The sequence below is a fragment of the Cyphomyrmex costatus genome, unplaced genomic scaffold, assembly GCF_001594065.2.
Source record: "Cyphomyrmex costatus isolate MS0001 unplaced genomic scaffold, Ccosl1.0 scaffold36, whole genome shotgun sequence".
NCBI lineage: Eukaryota > Metazoa > Arthropoda > Insecta > Hymenoptera > Formicidae > Cyphomyrmex > Cyphomyrmex costatus.
The window spans coordinates 557,455-575,362 of NW_017277774.1; the positions used below are offsets into that span (position 1 = coordinate 557,455).

General features: G+C 37.6%; 1 protein-coding gene across 1 annotated transcript in view; it reads right to left on the reverse strand.

Annotated features, from left to right (window-relative positions):
- Positions 1-17,908, reverse strand: part of LOC108776455 (potassium/sodium hyperpolarization-activated cyclic nucleotide-gated channel 3-like) — a 143,082-nt gene that overhangs the window by 23,768 nt on the left and 101,406 nt on the right. Inside the window, 1 exon segment of the mRNA XM_018543071.1 lies at positions 1,682-1,822. Coding sequence (XP_018398573.1) covers positions 1,682-1,822 — 141 coding nt within the window.

A 17,908-nucleotide genomic window follows, 5' to 3' on the forward strand; every position in this document is an offset into this window, starting at 1 on the left:
CAGTATACTTTGAGAGAAAAAAACTGACAATTTTCTTCTTAGTGGGAGCTTGACTTTGCGTTAAGCACTCTTGTATATATCTCGTGCAATAAATTTCAGCGTAAGTCTTCCTGTGTTACCCGGTGTAGCCCGTGGGTCTCCGTTTCTTCCAGTTTATTTGCTTCTATACACACTGCGTTTTATATTGCATATATAGTCTCTTTTATAGTGCGTCGCGAACGATAGAATCATTATTACGTTGCTTTACTAGCATTTTAGTGGGGAAAATTCCCAAGAAAAATATCGTTTCATTCCAATAATCGGCTCGGAGTCGTTTTTAACAATTGGTTCAGAAACACATTTCCTACATTTACGCATTTTTTAATACTTTACGCAATAAGCAATAAAAAGTGTTATCGAGTTTATGAAGGAAAAAGACACTCGTATATCAAGTATCAATATAATCACATTAATATATATATATATATATATAATATGTTACTAAAAATTAGAAAGAGGTCAATAAAAATCTTATTGGATCGTACATTTGAAACTCAAAAAATAGAAGGTAGGAAACCCTGGCCATAACGGTCAGAGCTGAATCTTTTATCGCTTAATTAATTCAATGTAAATGAATATATATTATACAATATGTACATGCATACCTATCATGATAATAGGTAATAAATAAATTTATATGTTAAACATAGGAATTTAATGTCGTGCTATTATAATGGTAATATACTCATTCCTGGCACAACATATACAAATTGTTTTCCTATTTATTAAGCTAATTCTACTGACGCAAATTGTTAACTACGTCACAAGGAGATTTAATGAGGGTGGAATAAATTATAATTTTCGGATAAGTCGGGAATTTTAACCTGCACTTTTATCTCATCTCCCAGCGAAAATTCACCGAGGACCGTTTACTCTTGCGCGGTTTGCATTAAGGGGCGACGTCGACAACCGTACACGCAGTCTGCTTACGCGTCGCTTTGCTCGCATTTTAGTTTGCGTATCCTGCCAACGCGGTTATGAGATCAAATGTTTCTCGTGAAATTATATACGCTAACACCAGCGAAAGGCGGCGATATCGTTTCGTTGCTCGTAAACACCACTCCCGCAATAACTTGCACTTGCTGTTATTTGACTAATAAATTGCAGTTAAAAATGAAAAGCTTTACTTGGAATCTGCGATGGACGAAGTTACATTAATTACACGTGCATTAAATTACACGTTCGCGAAATAGCTTCGTCTAGCCAGCCCTGCATAGATTCAGCAGACTTATATAAATATCGTAAAGTTACGACCACGACGTAACGCCGGATTTTCATATATCTCACGTTTATGAAAGTAAATTTGCGTCCGCATCTCTTCTATATTGCGCATTAATAAGGAAAATTACGGGGTGAAGAGAGAAGATAAATGATTCATATAAAAATAACTAATTACGTCTGTTAATTACATTTCTCAGCTTTCATAAATTACTTATGTTTAAAATAACGATACACAAGCGTGTTTTCCGTTAAAAAAAGAAGCTTCAAGTTCGCGTGAATAATATTCACTTCGACTTATGTAAATGTATCTGCTCAATTTTTTTAATCTACATTGTATAATAGTTTCTAATTATTTTCTAGCCAATTAAATGCCATTTATTCGTGTTATTTTGACATTTGTATAGGTATAAGTGAAACTTACCTGGGAGACAACTCACTGCTTTCTCTTCGTCGGAGCACTTCTGCGTCAACCACAAGTAGTCGAACCACTTGATAACTTTAACCTGCAAATGATTCGGTACTCTCCTCATCCGCATGTAAGTCTTCACGCCATCCAGCTTCGCTGCAACCATCAATATTTATTATTAATAAAATGTACATTCTCAAATAACAGCAAACAATCGTTTAATGCCCGCAAAGATTCTAATTATTCTAATTCCATTTCTTAATGTTGCTACGTTAACATGCAACATCTGACACACAATCGCTTACGTTGCAAATGAGATATTAATTATCCTGGCTAATTATGTATATATGATACCGTTTCCGGTGATATATAACGTTTCTGATGCAAACTAATTATCATTTAAGCATTCAAAATCTCGCGTGAAACCGTCCCATTTGTTAATTCGAGAATGTGATAATACGTCATTATACAAATGAAATGTTCGATGATTATTAATCGTCGCGGTCAATATTGGCGATTAAAGTTGATAAAATTATACGTAGCTCTCGGTCTCGCGTGAATTCGCAAACTGAATGATTCAACGAATAAACGCGTTATCAATATAGGATTTTGACCAACCAAAGAATTAAATTTTTTATAATTGGTTTACAATTTGGAATCGTAATGTAAAATCGGTTCATTAACGATTATTATCGAGATATATTTTCTGTCCGGTCTAAAAACTCTTCATTATTTCTACTTTATCGAATCAAGTATATACTGATTGTTATTATAAATTAACAATATGTACATCGGTATAAGTTAATAGTAAGTTTTCTCTGGCGTACTTATATTTCTCGCAGGCAATTTTTGATCAAGGCAAAGACCGTATTGCCGCAGTTATCAGTTAATTGAAACGAAAGAAGACAAAAAGAATTCTCTCTCGCGCGGTTCCCATTCTTTCTCATCTCTCCGATGAGGAAAGCATCGATGGGATCGGTTAATACAGCGATATTGTGGCATATCCGCCGTGCAATCGCTGCACAGGTCGCAGATCAATAATAATGCAGCGAAATGGAAAACTAAGATATGGCTACAATTTTACGAGGACCCATCTTGGTCCTATATATTCATACGAGCGTGACATTCAATTGCTGAGGTAGAATTGAAAATATCTCATCGGAATATCGCTGAATATATTAACGAGTAAAAGATATAATGTCCGAGATATTGGAAGAGATGTAGATTTCTTAGATTCCTCAGATTTCCCTTGAAAGAAATTTAAATCTTTCACTATTAGACGACAAGTCAATTCAATTCAAAATATATGACACATTTCAATTAAATAAAAAATTTAATTTATTAAGAGTATTATCCTAGTAAAAAATAATTTTAATTAATTCAACGCTATAAATATTAAACACTTTTAACGAAATAAATACGTCATACGGATTTAATAAAATGTTAGTTACTTTATTAATACACTGTGTTACTAAATTAACAAAATTATTTTCAATTAGACTAATACTATTAATACATTATTTATTTCATGTACATTCATTTTAATTAGAATTAATAGCAATATAATGGACATTTTAATTATTGCTTCTTGTGTGTATATTATAATATTATACATACATTCAGCACAAATGTATGTACGTAAAATAAAAAATTTGCATGGAATTGTGTAAGGAACGGCTCATACGTGCCTGTCGTGCCAAACTGATTTGATGATAGAACGTACAATTTTACAAGTACTTTTACGACATATATACTTGCACTTAAAGACACATGAAGCGTGCACGTAGCAGCTTCAACTAAACTTCTTGATGGCATTGAGTAAATGTTTCGACAATTTTGCTACGCAAAGCAAAATGCACTCGCGTCGAATTATGTGAAAACTCAGTATAAGTTTGCAACGCCGACGTAATATGGACGTTTGAAAGTGTGTAAAACTGAAACTGTAGGAGAATTATGCTCAGATTTCAACGTAGATTCATCTCGAGTCGTGGAGAGAAGACATTATTATCAGATTCACGTCGCCAGTGTCCGTTACGTTCGGAGAATCTATAAATATGGATTATGAGGAACGAAGAATGCGTATCAAGAAATGAAACGTCAAACTGTCTCCGAATGCCAATTGCTACCCAAGATATTCAATCGATATTCAATCGAGCAGGCAAAGAGCAATGGGACCAATGAAGAGGATAACGTATTTCTTTGTTAGATTACCTATCGAGTCATTGTGCCGATGAATATATATTGAAATGCATATCTTCCTACATCAATCATATCTTGCGGAACGTCCTATTTATTTGGAAGAACTAATTTCTCATGCAGTTTGTCGAGCGGAATATTAACTGTTACTTTTAAGTACAGTCTTTCGTTGACTTGACGTTTGTATTTTAAACATAAAAAAAAATTGCGTTACTTGATTATAGAATGTCGCTTTGCATTAAATTAAATAATTTTTATATGAAATTATTGGATATCTCGTGGATTTTGTAAGGTACACGATTTTCCGTTTATCCTGAGAACCTATACGTTTCCAAATTTCGCTGGGTTTTTTTTTCCATTTTGAATGCTTAAATGTTAATGCACGCCCGCGGCCCGAGAGTCCGCAGTGCGGAGTTCACTGCAGCGATCTAATTTTGTCGTATGGATAGCGAGCAACGGGGATAGTCGTCGTTTCCATCGCCGATCTATCCCGATATACCTACGAATGATCAATTCCAGATACTTCTCGGACTCGATCCAGGCAGGATTCCCCGCGAACCGATCGACAAACGTAATCCGGAATTGACCGAAAATGGGTATAACGGGGACGCCGCCGCCGGCCTGGCTTCGCCTCGTCTGACTGACAAGGAAGAGGGGTGGTTTCTATCGGAAATGGGCTTCCGACCGACCGACAGCCGTGCCCATTTCGCCGGCGCAATTTAACTTACTCCCCCGCTTTTCGCGCTTCTCTCACGCGGCTCGCGTCTCGTAGCCAGGATTCGTCCCGCTGGCTGGCAATTCGGAGGAACGGAGCATAGACCGATATTGATAATATACAGCAGAACGGCCCGATTCGGCCGACACGATCAAAGGAGCGAGAAGATCTTTGGCCGCGATCCAGACGGCACCGTTCACCCGCTGCATCTCCGATCATTTTTCCAACGGGTTCATCGAACCGCGTTTGAATACGGACGTCGTCGGTTCGCAAGAAGCACCGACGGAAATACGCTCGGAAGGACGATGTCCTTCTTGGAACACTTTTGCGCATATGCAGTAACACGCGAGGTGGTCGAAATATGCGTGAGGGTGGTAGTCGAATATTCTAGAAGAATTTCAAAAGATGATTCCCCTCATTGATTAAAGACGAAAACTTCATATTATTATATGTCTTAGTTTTAAAGATATATTTAAAATTAAAGGAAAAATTTTGTTTCTTTCAAAAATTTCGAATACTACTCAAGCTCTTTTGATGAAATATACAAGTCATAATAATTCAACTGATTTTTGAAATTTTTCCTTTAACTTTGACATCCTATATCTTTGAAACTAAGTTTTGGACATATATGGTTGCTATATAAAGTTTTCGTCTTGATTTAATGTAATTTACACGCACAATTAGTGGAATTATCTTTTAAAATCTTTCAGAATACTTAACTACCTTTCTGTATATATACATATATCTTCTCCATAACAAGGTTTCAAACTTGTGCAACGTCAACGAATTCACTTCTGAATGTTACACACAGTGTAGAAAAATATAGCTCGCGCTATTATCCTTCTTTAAGCTACATGAAAAAAAAAATTAAAAAAATCATTTATAATATTAAAATTAAAAAGCTTTGAATATTATTATTTCTTCGATAAGTTTAAGTCTTCTTTTACGTTATTTTTATATTTATTCATGTAGCATTTGTGGCAAAATCTGTGCAAATACATTTAAATATAATTGTAATATAATATTCTTTTCGTCGCTATATATAATATTCCATTGCTAGAATTATTATAATTTAATATAATAAGTAATATTATATTAATATTGTATTATAATGTAATCGTTTATAGTATTAATTTCGAGTCACTGAGTATTAAAGTGTAACGCTTTAGTACTCAGGATCTAGAATGTTCGTGTTCCCCCTCAGTGATCTCCAAGAAATAAAGAGGCGATGTTAAGTACGAAAGTGAGAAACGCACGTGCGTCAATGCGGGAACGAACGTAAAATTCTACTGCACTACCGTTGCTAACGACGGAACTTTCGGATGTTTTAAGGGTTAATGGAGGGCATTCGCGGCTTGGTGCCAGTACCGAGATCAAAGCGATAATTTCTGGCTCGTTTCCAACTCTTGATAGAAGCTGAGTCACGTTTATTTCGCGGCAAAGGGACTCGGTTCTACGACGACAAATAGTAGGATGTACTTCGAGAATGATCGTACCACTGGAAAAGAATTTAAGTGGATTCTATTATCTCTTCATAGACATCGTAAAAGTTTCGTGGCACTTTATCATCTTACGAGAGAGCGGAAAATCGAACTTTGAAGCTTCAGGTAAAGTTAATTTTCAATTTGCCGAGAAATCGACATGCTAAAATATTAAACAGCGGGATGTCTATTGACGGTTCAGCTTCGTGAGAATGTGTGTGTATAAACGACGCGAACAATTCGTCTTCTTCCTCCTCTCAAAAAATTTGTGATGGCTTGGCTTGAAAAATCACTGTTTTCTCTTTCGGACGGTTCTGGTCGTCAGCTTCGATCCCTAAACGACACGCCGACATTGTCTGTCCGAAGGCGCAACCTGAAACTGACAGTCGCAGACGAGGCTCCCGAAGATCGATGGATCCTCGAGACGCGGTCTTAACGACCTTGTTCCATGTTACCGATAGCTTCTACCGGAACGTCGTTACTTTCCTTTCAGTCCACTCGATCAAGGCACTCCCTCTAATGAACGGTGTCTGTAAATAGTTTGCACGTAATAAAAGTAAAGACACTGTCCATGCTGTTCTTATAAATCATTGCCGGCGATGGAAAATTGTGACCGTTATATTCCTATACGGTTATCTCTGCAGAGCGAAAATTCTATTCAGCCTGCGTATTTTTTTTTGTCACAATACTATTTCTGAATCTCTCTCTCTCTCTCTCTCTCTCTCTCTCTCTCTCTCTCTCTTTTTCCCCTCGATTCACCGTATCATTCAGCACCGCACTTTTTTGTACGCACGTGAGTGCCTTTTTGTTCAAAAATACGACCGTTACGCGGATTTCGTTAGTTTGCGTATGATCAAATAAAAAAAAAGAAGACAAAAAGAGAGGGAAAAAAAAGATAAAAAAATATCCTTGTCAATGGCTCGTTTATATTTCGAGGATTTAATAAGGCATACTCGCTAAATATTCGAAACGAGAACAATATGCACTATTACATTCGTCGAAGTAGTAGTGGGTTCGTGAGCCGCTGTTGTTTTTGGAATCTCGCTGGCAGGCATCGCGAGCCTCCCTCCTCTCGGGCTGGATTAATTTTCGCGAAAGTCTCCCGAGCCAATTAATCGGGAAACGAAACCTCGTTAATTATCTAGAATTCTGAACAAGCGTGCGTCATGCAAACGCGCGTTATCCTATTAACAAACTCGCTTCTCATTGTTATCGAGAAACACGATATTCCGCAGGTTGATTTGATAGATTACATCGGCACGTTTTCGAATTTGGATGATTCTTTCACAGTTCGGATTTCGCAGATTTCTCGCGGGTTTATCTTACACGTGTATATGTTTTATCCGTCGTTTTCTGCTTATCCATGTGAAACGATCGCCACAAATTCCATCGGGACGGAATGTGCGCGCATTTTTCAAGAAAAGGACGTATTTTACGTGTCTCCGACTCTCGTGACGGCGGAGACTTAGATTGATATTCACTGTTAGTTCTTATTTTTAAGACGGTTTTATATACAATCACGAGCCAATTACGAAGCATTAACATCTTAAGACATTATTACAACGGTCTTAAAATATGTGAAATTAAAAGTAATGCAAGCAACGCAAAGTTTTTACTATATATGCATACCACTTAAGCTGATATTTATAGTTCGTTTTTCCATATTTTAAGATTTTTAAGACCATTTTGAAATATTAATACTGCTTTGTGATTGGTTTATGATATGTTAAGAAAATACGATTTTTAATATTATATAAAAACTGACTACGAATATCGGCCTCAAGCAGCGTCTACAATGCGATTTTAAAGAGTAAAACTCAAGCTTCAATCCTTAAACTGATCAATCATAGTCAAATGTAAGAAAAATAATTGACTATGATTGCGATCAATTTTTTACGCTTTAAAGCTTAAATAATATAATATATAATGTAAGAATATCAAGTTACGTGTATAACATATTATTTCTGCTCTCTAATTTCTTTGGAATAATATTCTACCTTGAAGAGTGAAACTTGAGCCGCAGATTTAAAAAAGAATGACTCAATTTTCAACTTTTAAGAATGATATTTCATTCTTCCAAGTGAGATTCACTCTAAAAATTTTACAGAATGTGGATGTGCAATTGGTCGGATAATCAATTAGGTTCTAAATTTTATATGAGCCGCTATTAGAAATCTTCCCCAATCAGAAAACTGATCTATAAAATTATATTTAGCCGCTATTATGCGCAAAGGGCGAGAGCACAGAGTCTTGCATAACGCATAACAGATGCATAATGCGTAAGAAAATGAACCAATCAGAGTCCTTTATTTTCTTTCCTTTCCTTGAAATAAAAGATTCTGATTGGAGTTGATTTCCTTATGCTTTATGCATTATGCGTTATGCAAAGATCTATGCTCCGGCTTTTACACTTGATATTCTTACATTATGACATAGCACAAGATCATCTGGACCAGCGAGCATTCAGCAGTCTCCATATTTAATCTACATAACATGCTCAGTGGATCTTATGCACTTTGTATGCTACAGTCCTTACAATTAGCGTGAAATAAGTGATTTTCATTCAAAAGAGCGCGAAAAGTTTGTGCATATTTTCCCTCCAACGAGAGGAACGCCTGGCGTTCGTTACTCAGCTAATCTCCCAGATCCATCGAGCAAGATTAAAGGAATTATTCCTTTGTGCAAACTTAATTCCTTTCCTTTCCTGCGTCTGGTCATATATGCACACGCAAGTAATACCCTCACCGTCCCTCTTGACAGCATATAGCCGTACTGTACGACGCGACGACGCTTAATCCAAACCGGTAACTTCTATTTATTCGGATCTGCCGACAGTTGCGCAATTTCAAGTTTCGCAGGGAACTTTCAGTAATTTGAGCTGTTGGATACAATGTTCCTTATTAATCAGGTAACATTGAAGCGTGTTCTATACCGTGGAAATTAATATCTAAATTACTTTGTCGCGCTAAGAGCGGAACTAACGCCGTGTTCCTTTCGCTCTCTTCTGTCGCAAGTGCATTATTCTCCTCGTTTGCAACGCGATTATCCGTGTCAAGAAGGAGTCACCGGCAACGCGATACACGTGTTTATCGCGGAACTGGCGTTGTCGAGCAGCGACAGCAGACTTCACGCTGTGAACTTCCCGACGCAATTCTATATACAGACGTATATTGCGAGAGAACCGAGTTTTCCAAGGCGCGCTTTTATCTACTTCTATGGAAAAAGCACTCGTAAATATCTAAAGACCACAGTGATTTTTCACCAATAACTCGCTCCATTACGCGAATGTCGCAGGCAGCCTCGACAAAGCTCGGTCGCTCTTCCTTTCTCCCCTTTTCTTTCTCTTTCTCTCTGTCTCCTGCAGCAGCAACAGCAGCATTGGGCCGAAAGTGAATTTTCAACGCAACGGATCGATGGGGACCGAATCAACAGCTTTTCCGCGTTTTCGCAAACGCAAATAGAATTGATACGGCCACAGAGCACCACGGTGTCGTGGCTCCGTTATATTTCGCCTGGAAACGGCTTTCGATTCCGTCCTCTCTCCTTCTCGTCGCGCACGAAGCCGCCCGGTTATTCCCAAGCGTATAATACCAGAAGGCTTTATTTATGAACACGACGAATTGAGTGGACGTGAGGTGAACGTTTGGGGATTCACGAAACGTTCGTTCGCTCCGCATCCGTTTTATCCGCTTGTGCTTTAACGTTCGGTTACGGCCGCTCTCTCGACCGTGTGTACAAACGGAACGTATAGGACAGGATCGTCTAGGGACGTATGGTAAAAGCCGAAAGAAAAGGGGAGAACTGAAGGGTGAAAGAAAGATATTGGATCTCGCGGCATTCTATCCATTCGATGCGCGCGCGTCCGCTCGCGGTGGCATTCTCATATTCAGGAAATGTGACATTCAAAGCCAAGGCAAATATGGAAAGGGAGAGTGAGAGACGGGAGCAGCATCGGGACTCGAAATCCGTCGCACGAAATTGCATTGGCGATACGGTATGCACCGCCGAACCGTCGCGTCGCGTCGCGTCGTGTCGTTTGCTGTCACCTATTTCCGAGAAGCACATCTATAGCAACGGTGACTTCCTAATCGAATCCCTGCTGTCGTCGTTGGAGTCCGCGATCCCGAATTAACGATTGCCGTAGGAATCGAAGGGATTTCGTTTGACGAACCGCGTCGATTGTAATCGCGACTAGATAATCACGATTTTACATTCAAGATCTCAAACATATGTTTCTTCACCACAGGTGTATCACTTACATTGTTAAATTCATTATTCTGTCAAATTATATTCAATTTGAAATATCTTTAATCATTTACATTCTATTTTTCAAATAAGATGCTTTAGAATTTGTATATAGGTGCAGTTTCTATAATACCTGTAGTTAAGAGTCCTACATATTATTTTAATAGTCCAAAGAATTATTTTCAGACCTGCATTTAGCTAAAATTTTAGATTCATCAGTAAAACCGTTCTTTCTGTGGAGCAATTTTATTTAATTAGATTTCGCGCTCGTTTTTTGCAACTCAAAGTATAAAGAAAAAATGGTCTAAATCGAGCGGTAATAAGATTTTTTATGAAATAAATTTCTACAATGTTAGTATAACATAAAAATAAAAAATATAAAATTTTTATGTTATATTAACATTGTAGAAATTTACTTCATAAAAAATCTTATTATAGAAAATTATCAATTTTTTTCTTTAAACATTATTTAAGTTTAAGAAAATAAATTATTCATACATAAATACAGTTATTCATTTAAAGGAAAATATACAATAGATTTTTGATGATTTTTTTTCTCCAAGGAAATATAATTCGTATCGTTTACTGTGTACGTTTCTCTTATTTTCTATCGTTTTCTTTTTGTGATCAAACGTTACACACGTAATAAAATACGACACCCATGTGCAAATAGTCAAAACAATTATTTGATCGTTCGGTTGTCTAAACGGTTCTAACAATCTATGTAACTATACCGCGCCAATTAACCGTGGTCAAGCTAACGAACCAGTCATCGTGTAATTCGTTTGCCTCGTGGCGAGCGAACTACATCACGTGGTGTTAGGTTGCTTTCAACCAAAAACTATGTCGCATCTTCGCATATCCAATGGAACGATCATCGGTTTCTTCAGAATTTTCGTAATCTTTTAGTTTACGTCTATTAAGTACTTTTACGAATATATAATTTTTTATTGTACTTACGGATTTTGATTACTTAGTAAGTCTGAAAATTCTTGTAATCGTTTTTATCTATCAAGTGCCTCTATAGTTTTTTTCACTTATAAATTCTTTTTAACAAATCTGAGGTGAATATTTATTTCAAAAAAATATCGGGAAAAACCAACATTTCTAAGATTCGTAAACAAACAAAGCTTTAAAGATGTTTAATAACGTAATAATATTTTTAAAGTACCATATAAGATTTAAACATTTAGATTTTATCTTAAAAATTTTAATTTTAGATTTCATTTTAGATACAAAGTTGTGTGTTAAAAAATTAAGAAAAAATATTTCCTGTAGAAATTAGCGCCCGTTCATTCGCGTTTATTATCATCGCGCTGAAAATTATTCGTGCGGCGCGGTAGGAACTTTGTCGCAATAGTTAAGAACTGAGCAGTGAGCAGTCAGACACGCGGCACGTTAGGTGTGGGAATAATCCGGAATCGCGGCAATCGTGAATTTTCGGCACAGTCGATTGGATACGCGGTGTACCGATAAGAGCTACAGCTCAGAGGATCTGCATCGGCAGATCGGACTGCAACGGTGTGATCTGCTAGAACAAAATCTAATCCTGGTAGACCGGTATGCTCCTGGCGTGAGTACATGCATACGTAATTAGGCATTAAAGCAATTGGCATCGAGGTATACTGACTACGGTGCCGGAATTAGCGAAGGGCTCTTTGCTTCCTCTAGTGTTCGCCGATAGCGATGCCAATAGACTGAATACGATTGCTCCAGAAAGCCACTATTGCGGTTCCTTCACTATCCCAATGTGTAACGTGCTAATTCCGTCAACTATCTAACCATTACGGCTGTTAATCGGAAAGAGACTCCAGAACGAATAATAATGACGTGCAAAGGTTAGCTCAATTTCTTCCATAACTTTACGATCTAAATAAACTAATTTCGGCAAATGCTCACAAACTTATGCCCATATATTACAGTATTTCCGACTTTAAGAGGATTTAGAGAATAATAAACTTGAGGGAATAATTGTCGAGGGTGACCTACTTAACTAAACCGTAAAATAAAGCTATACCAGCGTACCAGAAAAATTTGATCTGTTTTCCGCATGAAATGTTTTTCCACGTATATCACAAAAAAAAGCAGATATATCTTCCGGTAATTCCTCGAGTTGAGCTATACAGACGCTGAAAGAATGAAAAATGGCATCCCGTGCATCTACCTTGCAAATCGTTGTGTCACGCGTTATTACGTCTCGATCCTATTTGTCGATATAGTTTTAATGGACGGTTCGTCTGCATCGAGCTTGTTAACTGTCGTGCTCAAACTAAGTGTTATCGAAAACGCTGGATTTCGCATGCGTATAAATCTCCTTTTGCGAGGATTTCTCGCGGGACGAGCGGGAATTCCTTCTCCGTTAGACGAGAGTTACGTGCCTCCACGCGAGAGATAATCTACCTGTGGTACGTAGGGATCGAGTCGTGTTGTACCTTAATCCGTTTCTTTCAGGGCGACTGAATGGATTTGAATTTTCAATTCAGTCTTATCGGTGGTGCAGGGTGAATTTTACTCGCGTTTTTCTTCCTTCGGATTCTACGCGCAAGACCGAAATTTTCGATCTCTAATCGCGAATCACATTTGAAACGGGTCTTCGCGCAATTGTAATCAATGTCAGAATTATCCGGATAATTTAATATGCGTGTGTTTCCGAGTAAATATTACAAGCAAGCATCTCAGACATTCGAAAGTATATCACAGTAAGTCGATCTGTTAGCGTTACTCACCAAGAAACATACCAAGTCAAGATAAAGTAAAAATAACTTTATTTTAACGTCATGAAAATGATTGTTTTTATTACAAAATTTGACTGTTTATTGACGTTACGAATTAAAATAAAATCATTTTGATTTTTTTGTTAACTTTTTACACTTACAAGAATCTTTCTCTTCAACACTCGAATATATATTTATCTCGTTTTAAATTTTTAGGAATTTCAAGCAACGCAAACAAACTTAATACGTTCAATTTTTCTTCTGCTAAACTAATTAGTAATTTGTTCGAAATTTTTCTTAGCGCAGTTCTTCTTCTTGTTTTTAAAGCTAACTTTCTCCTGCGATGGAAGAACCGTGAAAGAAATTCTCGGAGATACCTCTGTGGAGTGTGTGCTTGCTTTTTGCCTATGGAATTGCGGAGATGAAGAGCCTTTGATTATCGGGTATATAATCGGGTCTATATAAGAACAAATGATGCATACTGACTGAACATCGACTTAAGAGTCTATTTAACAGATTGTGTTAAGAAATCTGTTTGATTGCGAATTTAATAGTCATTAGATCCTCACTGTTTTTCGAGAAACGTTTTTTATTTACCTTCAAGTTTTCCCAGAATTTCCTTCTGCTGTTGAAATTGTAGAATCCATTTTTCTCAAGCGAATACAAGAATTAAAGAATTTGTAATGTGTATCAAGCTTAATAATGTAAATAAAGATAAAAAATTCCTCTCTTCCTACATCCATTTAAATTAACAAACAGCGATGTTGTTAGTAACATAATAGGCATAAAAAATTGCTTTTTAGTAATTAAATAAATATTTACGTCATTAATGTATCGTAAAAAAAGTTATTTCCTTCTCGCATTTAATATTTCATTTCATAAATATCAGCAAAATGCAATCTATTTTAAAAATTATATCCATCGACATCTCGTGCTATTCATAATGACCAATGTTAATATTATATTATACGTATCAGAGGGAAAGATAAGGACATAAGATGAACAATTCGACAAAACATTTTTGGATGATGATAACGCAGTTGACGAATAAAGCGGAACGTTGACGTCAAACGGCGTTGCGGGAGCGAGTCGGGAAGTAGAACTTCCGAGCAGATTCCCCTGTTACAAATTAACTGCGGATCCTGGAAGTTAGTCTGACTTTTGTCAGGAGAAACGTGCGAGATTCACTCAAACGGACGGATGCTTTGTTCCGCACCATTTCAATGATGATTGCGTGATTTCATTGTATAACGGACCGGTTGCCGTATAACTTTGCGTGATTCGCATTTGGTTCTTAATCAATCTTTCCGTGCTCTTTCGCACGAATTCATTTATGTTCTACATAAAGAGCAGGAATAAGGATCATGGGGCGTGTCATTATGATGAAGGAATATCGTGCTTGATATAAATGTACGTATATTATTCAAAATCTGCTTTAATGAAACGTAATGAAATAAGAAATAGAGGGAAGATTAACAATAGTTACAACATGCACGCAATTTGATTGGATAATTATTTACTGAGTTGCGTTATTCAATTTAGTACAATAATATGAAATGAGGGTTATTGAGTGTTATACGCATGAGAACAACAAAGCAAAATTACGTTGCTTTATGTTGTTCAATTGTTATTAATTATATTGTTCAAAATAATTAACACTTTGAATGTTCATCCATATCTGAGTGACACATGAATTTCCGCAAAGGTTCCCTTCACCCATTTGTTACTTAATTAAAAATAATTTTGTTAAATATTTAAATTTAAGATATTAAAAAAAGAAATATTAAAATAATATACAGAAGTATAAAAATTTAGGTAGATGCAGATCTGAAAATAATTTTGTCGGACTGTTAAAATAATTATGTATTGTAGAATAATTATGTAGAATACTTAAACTGTGGTTGCTAGAATGTTAAAACTTGTTGCAGCGTTGGCTCATCTTGCTTGAGTTTCCTACGTATGTAGTTGTTTTATGGTCCTACAAAATTATTTTAAGATCTGTATCTAGTTAAATTTTCAGATACTTTAGCAAAACCGTTTTTTCCACGTATATAACAGATGTAGAATAAATCTAGTATTTAAAAATTAAAATATCTATCACGTGTTATACCTCCCCTATTGGGAGGGCTCCGTTTGCACACATATCGCTCATTAGCTAATTTAAAATAAAATATTCTCATTGGTAAGCAGTGAAAAATTACTAGGAACCAGTTGATGCATGTAGTATGTGCAATTAGGAATGTAGACAAACGGGACCCTCTCGTTATACAATATTTACATTCGAAGTAGTGATTTCATAATTGCGCACTATGCATATTGGAACGTAATAGGCAACTCACAAAATTAACCAGACCATGCACCGATGCTTGCGTCTGATTCCGCCAACGCAACGCCAGTGATGGGACCGCGAGTATACACCGTCGGCGGGATGATACACGTACATTTCCGAATGTGTATGCAATACGTAACGATTCGTGGAATTGTTAGGCCCACAGTTACTGTCGCGCGCGGCCGCGAACAATTTAATCTCGCTGGATCGTTTCTAGCGCCAATCGATGGCGGGTGCAAAATTGCCGCGACGCCAGAGGATCCGTCGTAGTCGGATATACGCGGATGTGTAGCGTCCCGTCGCGTCGGCCGTACGTACGTGGCAGCATTCAACAAAGCGTGCAATCCGCAGACCACAGAGGACGCGGACACGTGGTTCGTTTACGGCGGTCTTTAATCGCGTCGGAACTTCGGTCATGGTTTCCATTTACCAACTTCTGCACCCGGAATCGTGAAATTCCGTGGTCGACACAGTGCCGCGTAACACGATTGGCGTGCGAAAAAAAGCGTTAGCCGGCATTTGGTGACAGTCTTCAAAACGACGTGTTATCAGTTGTAGTTTCTCATAATTTAATCATTTAAAAATTGAGCAAATAAAAATTATTCGAGCAGAAATTGTTCTAAATTTTTAAGTATGTATTTAACCCTCTAATAATAACATAGAGATCAAACGTGATCCCAACTTCATTTATTTTCCTACAATTATTTCAATTCAGTTTAATTTTCTACCTTTATTTTATTTTTTTTTTACTTAAACCAGAAATTCTAAGATTCATTAAAAAATATATTATTAAGCACCACAACATTTGTTTCGATTAAATATGACATTCGCTTATATTTTTTTCTATAAATGAACAGAAAAAAAAGTTTTGTATTATTATTTACCTTCTGTAATCTATTTTGTACAGTAATTAAATGAAAAATGAATAAAACAGAGCATTGGATATGATCCGACTTCATATTAGAAGATACATTCTGAAAGAAACCTTACCATTAATAATTTTGTATTATGCAAATGTTTTTTCTTAAAAATTTCTGCAACAATGGTATATTTGAGTATAATTGGCGTTATTAATTAATAAAAAAACTGTAAAAATTTTATAAAAAGTTTTAGTATACTACAAAATTGATCACATCTGCGAGAACCTCATTTAATAAACGTGTAATTAGTGCTAATAACAAATAATGTCAATGTATATGACATAAATGAGAAATAAGAAAAAACAGAAAGTAGAGATATACAAAGACAAAGTCGGCAAAAAGATTGTGAAGTATGCGGATGACAGATTGAGTTGCTGATGATAGCAGATTTCGCCTCGCTACAAAGAAATACAAACGAGCGACTTAATCTTTGCGCGCGAGATGACAGCGATATCATGGATAAAATCCTTTGCAACGGAAGCGAATGAACGTACAGAAAGAAGTTCGGAATAACTCGACGACTGGTAGTAGCTTCGGCGCGATGAATCGCTATTCATAAAACAAAGGAGTGCAATCTCGCTCTTCCGCGGGATATGCGACGTCGCCGGAAACGCCGTCGGTCCGGACAACGTCTTTCGTGGTCGTCGCTAACCATAAAGAACGGTTTTCGCCAGATATATCAAACCTCTAAATAAATCTCGGGTTTCGTTTCTCGATTTTCGATCTCAGAGAATTTCAGCGGTGGAGTTCAGTTAAAGGGTCTTATACTATCGGCAAAAACGTTTTTCGGACTCGGACGGAAATTGAGCTCGTTGAAATTTTGCAATGTTCGCAGTTTCCCAGATAAAAACGATACGGAATCGAGACGGCAGTCGTGGATTTTCATCCATTTAATGCGTCAGGTGTGCGTATGTTCGCGACACGAAAATCAAGCTCGCGCGCGGCCATGGAACCACGTGTTATTAATGCAACGGGGCATCCTCGGTCGCGGCGGCCGTCAATACTTGCCCGACCGGCGGAATCGTCGGTCGTTTGTCGGTCCTGACTCGCTCCAGGGATAGTTTCGTCCAACAACGAGGACGATAGATCGATGACGTCAGCGGGATCCGGCTATTTTTAGCCGAGGGAGAGGCAACGCGAGTAGTCTGCACCGTAGGGGCAACAGTAGGGTGGTAGAGAAGTAGTGGAGGGGTAGAAGCTGGTGACATCCCCAGCGTGTGCGCCGGTCGACTCATTCATCCTGCTGACCCAAAGAATGAAGAGGGCGGTTAGCGAAGGGTCGACCGGGGATGGAAAAGGCGCCTGCGCGGACTTGGTCAACACTTAAGCTCGATGGACCATTAGATTCAGAGAAATTCGGTTTCTCGAAGCGAAACGGACACTAAGTGCGATGAGGGAGGATAGGTGGAACAGAGAGAGAGAGAGAGAGAGAGAGGGGGGGGGAGGGGGGGAGAGAGAGAGAGAGAGAGAGAGAGAGAGAGAGAGAGAGAGAGAGAGAGAGAGAGAAAGGGGACGAGAATGAGTGAGGTGAGTGAGTGAGAACGTCGGTTTAGTTTGCCTGACTGCTGCCTGTACGAGGCTGAGTATCTAACGTGTGGGGCTGCGCGAGGCCTAAATTTAGGCGTCCGCCGGAAGTACGCGT